The following is a 2,748-nucleotide window of genomic DNA, read 5'->3' on the forward strand; positions in this document are numbered from 1 at the left end:
TTTATTTTACATTTCGACTACATAAATAAGCCACAATCAATAAAGATTAATGTTTCCACGGGTGAAATGCTTCTTTAAATAAACTCGCCCTCGCTAATACAAAGCTAACAGCTGTGTCTGTGACTGTTGGTTTTAACAAACATATCACTATTTTAATCTCAATTCAGGGTTTTCATTTATACTCCTCATATAAACTGCTCAGAAAATATCAAATAACAATACTTCATGTACTTAAATTAATCCATAAATAAAGCATGGTTTAAGGAAGACGTTTTAACAGTGGAAAGTGCAGAATTGCACTGGGCCATTTACAAACTGAAGTTTTTGTGTAAATGGGAGGAGGCTCAGATTAATTTAAATCTAATGCTTATTATTACATTCTTTTAAAAGGTTGTGCATGCTGTAGGAGGAGGTCCAATTGAAGTGCCATTTGAAGTGTCGATGCTAATAACAAAAATCTAAAATGTTCTCTTGACCACTGCGTACACTTTTTTAGATGGCCCCTAACCTCATCCTGTCCACTGTCAGGTTTCACACAATGCCAGGCTTTAATATCAGATCATCAGGTAAAGGGAACAAGAACAGTCAGGCTTTATCCTGCATTGCCCAATATAAATCTGGTGAAGACTGATGACAGATGAATCTCGCTGAATGTGTAAATATTGAACTTTATTTGTTTATAATTCAGCACATCTGCATTCTGTTGCTTTGGCTGCTAGCAGTTTCTGTTGTCACTGTACAGACAACAATCAGAGGTTTACTCTGGTAGAAAAATTATGAATCTGATGAAGTAATTGACAATGCTTAATTTCTATGTCCTGAATAGACATCGGATATCCTTCCACCACTGTAAAGAGTGATTTTAGATCATTGTGGCAGGGTGTAAAAAAGTGGAGTTATATTTGGGGCAAATTGTAACAAATACTACTGCAGAAATTTGGATAATGTTTCTATCTTTTTCCCCTTTAGATAGCACCATGGCGAATGCAAGAAGCTAAATAAAGAGAGATTTAGCTTCTTGAGTCACTTGAAAAAACAATTTGGTATTTAGAATCTGGCACACCGTTGGCCAGACATCTAGATTGACACAAATAAAAATTCGTACTGATGGGATGATTCTTACCTGAGGGGTTGAGGAGCCGCCAGGTGATTGCAGGGTCCGGCCTGCCATTGGCCAAACAACTGAGTGTCACGTTACTGCCCTCATTCACTGTGATGTCTTCTGACACCTTGTAGATGTTTGCTGGAACTAGAGGCACAGGAGAAACAACATCAAGGTTAATTCTATTGCTATTATTCACGAGTATGAAAAGAAAAGCATGTTTTATCTTACATGGATCAAGAAAAGCAAGTGGTTTTTTCATCTTTTTGTAAAATACATTTTCACTCAAAATAACTTTCCATTAAAAACTCTACTTGTCTCCCATAACATCCTTTGCCATCTCTTCGTAGAAAATTGACAATAAAAAGAGGTTAAATGCAAACACTAGCTGACCTTGATTCTCTCAGTGAAAGAAAGAGTTGAGGAAAGCTTTGAAAAACCTTTTTCCTACTGTGGTAGCCCTCAGAGGTACTTACAGTAAACTTTTTCAACCCAGGATCCAAATAAGCAATTTAATCTCCTGCCTCGGGACCTGAGCTCATGAAAACAGATTGCTTCTCTTGTCATAGGGGGACCCACCAGACGCTTGGCACTGATTCTTCTGAGTTTCTTTCAGAAAAATAGGTTTTAGTATACGGACCAAAATTTAAAGGTGAAACGAAGAATCTTTAGTGTGTTCGTTTGTACACTGATGGTCAAGGTAACACGGGGCTACTTCATCTCGATGCAGCGTTTAATGATGATCCCGCCTCACTATCTATTCCTCACTCCTACTGCTCTCCCTCCCACACAAACAAACAGAAACCTAGAGAGAGGCAGAGTGAGATGGAACTATACTCTAGCAAAAAACAGCTCAGATGAATTAAGAAGGTATGGCCTGTTTGTGAGTCAGCAGCAAAGATGCAATCAATCATAAAGGATGTAGGGGGCATACATCACTGTTTTCACAAACTGTGGGTAAAGTAGTTGGGATAAGGTATCATATATACAGATATGAGGCCAGAAATACAAATAATGATCAATGACTTTGGAATATGATGAATGCTGGCGCATGCATAATGTGGGCAAATGAAGAAGAGTAACTTTTTTTTCCCTCTGAACTTGTGATAAGTGGATTTTCTTTTCCAATTTTAGGGATGCGTGGATGTGTGTCAGGGCTCAGCACACCTTAGGCCAGGGGTAAGCAGCGCTTTAGTTGATTTACTGGTATGCTTCATATGCGGCAAGAAATTAGCATTATAAGGCTCAAATACACTGAACAAAATTATAAACGCAACACTTTTGTTTTTGCCCCCATTCATCATGAGCTGAACTCAAAGATCTAAGACTTTCTCTATGTACACAAAAGGCCTATTTCTCTCAAATAGGGGCAAGGATGGTGGTTGACAGGCCGAGAGTAGCTGACTGGGTTTCCGGAGAGGGCCCCCCCCGAATAAGCGAGTAGAAACTGCCAGTTTTCGAGTGGCCTGGGTCGTGATGGTGGTCAGGCCTAAGGGCGACACGGCTGGTGCGGAAGTTGCCCAGTGCTGTCTGATCAGCAGTCTTGAGGTATGCCAGTACCTGTTGAGGTGGGAATGGATGTATCTCGGCAAAAGGAGAAGTGGCATCACTAACACAGAATGTCTTGACAGATTTGGTGAAGACAA

General features: G+C 39.8%; 1 protein-coding gene across 1 annotated transcript in view; it reads right to left on the bottom strand.

The window, feature by feature from the left end:
- Positions 1–2,748, bottom strand: part of lsamp (limbic system associated membrane protein) — a gene marked incomplete in the record, with an annotated part of 184,969 nt that overhangs the window by 25,038 nt on the left and 157,183 nt on the right. The window contains 1 exon segment of the mRNA XM_035679513.1: positions 1,124–1,249. Within this exon segment, the coding sequence (XP_035535406.1) occupies positions 1,124–1,249 (126 nt within the window).

Source organism: Morone saxatilis, unplaced genomic scaffold (assembly GCF_004916995.1).
Source record: "Morone saxatilis isolate NCDOM2014 unplaced genomic scaffold, NCSU_SB_2.0 Contig8, whole genome shotgun sequence".
Taxonomy (NCBI): domain Eukaryota; kingdom Metazoa; phylum Chordata; class Actinopteri; family Moronidae; genus Morone; species Morone saxatilis.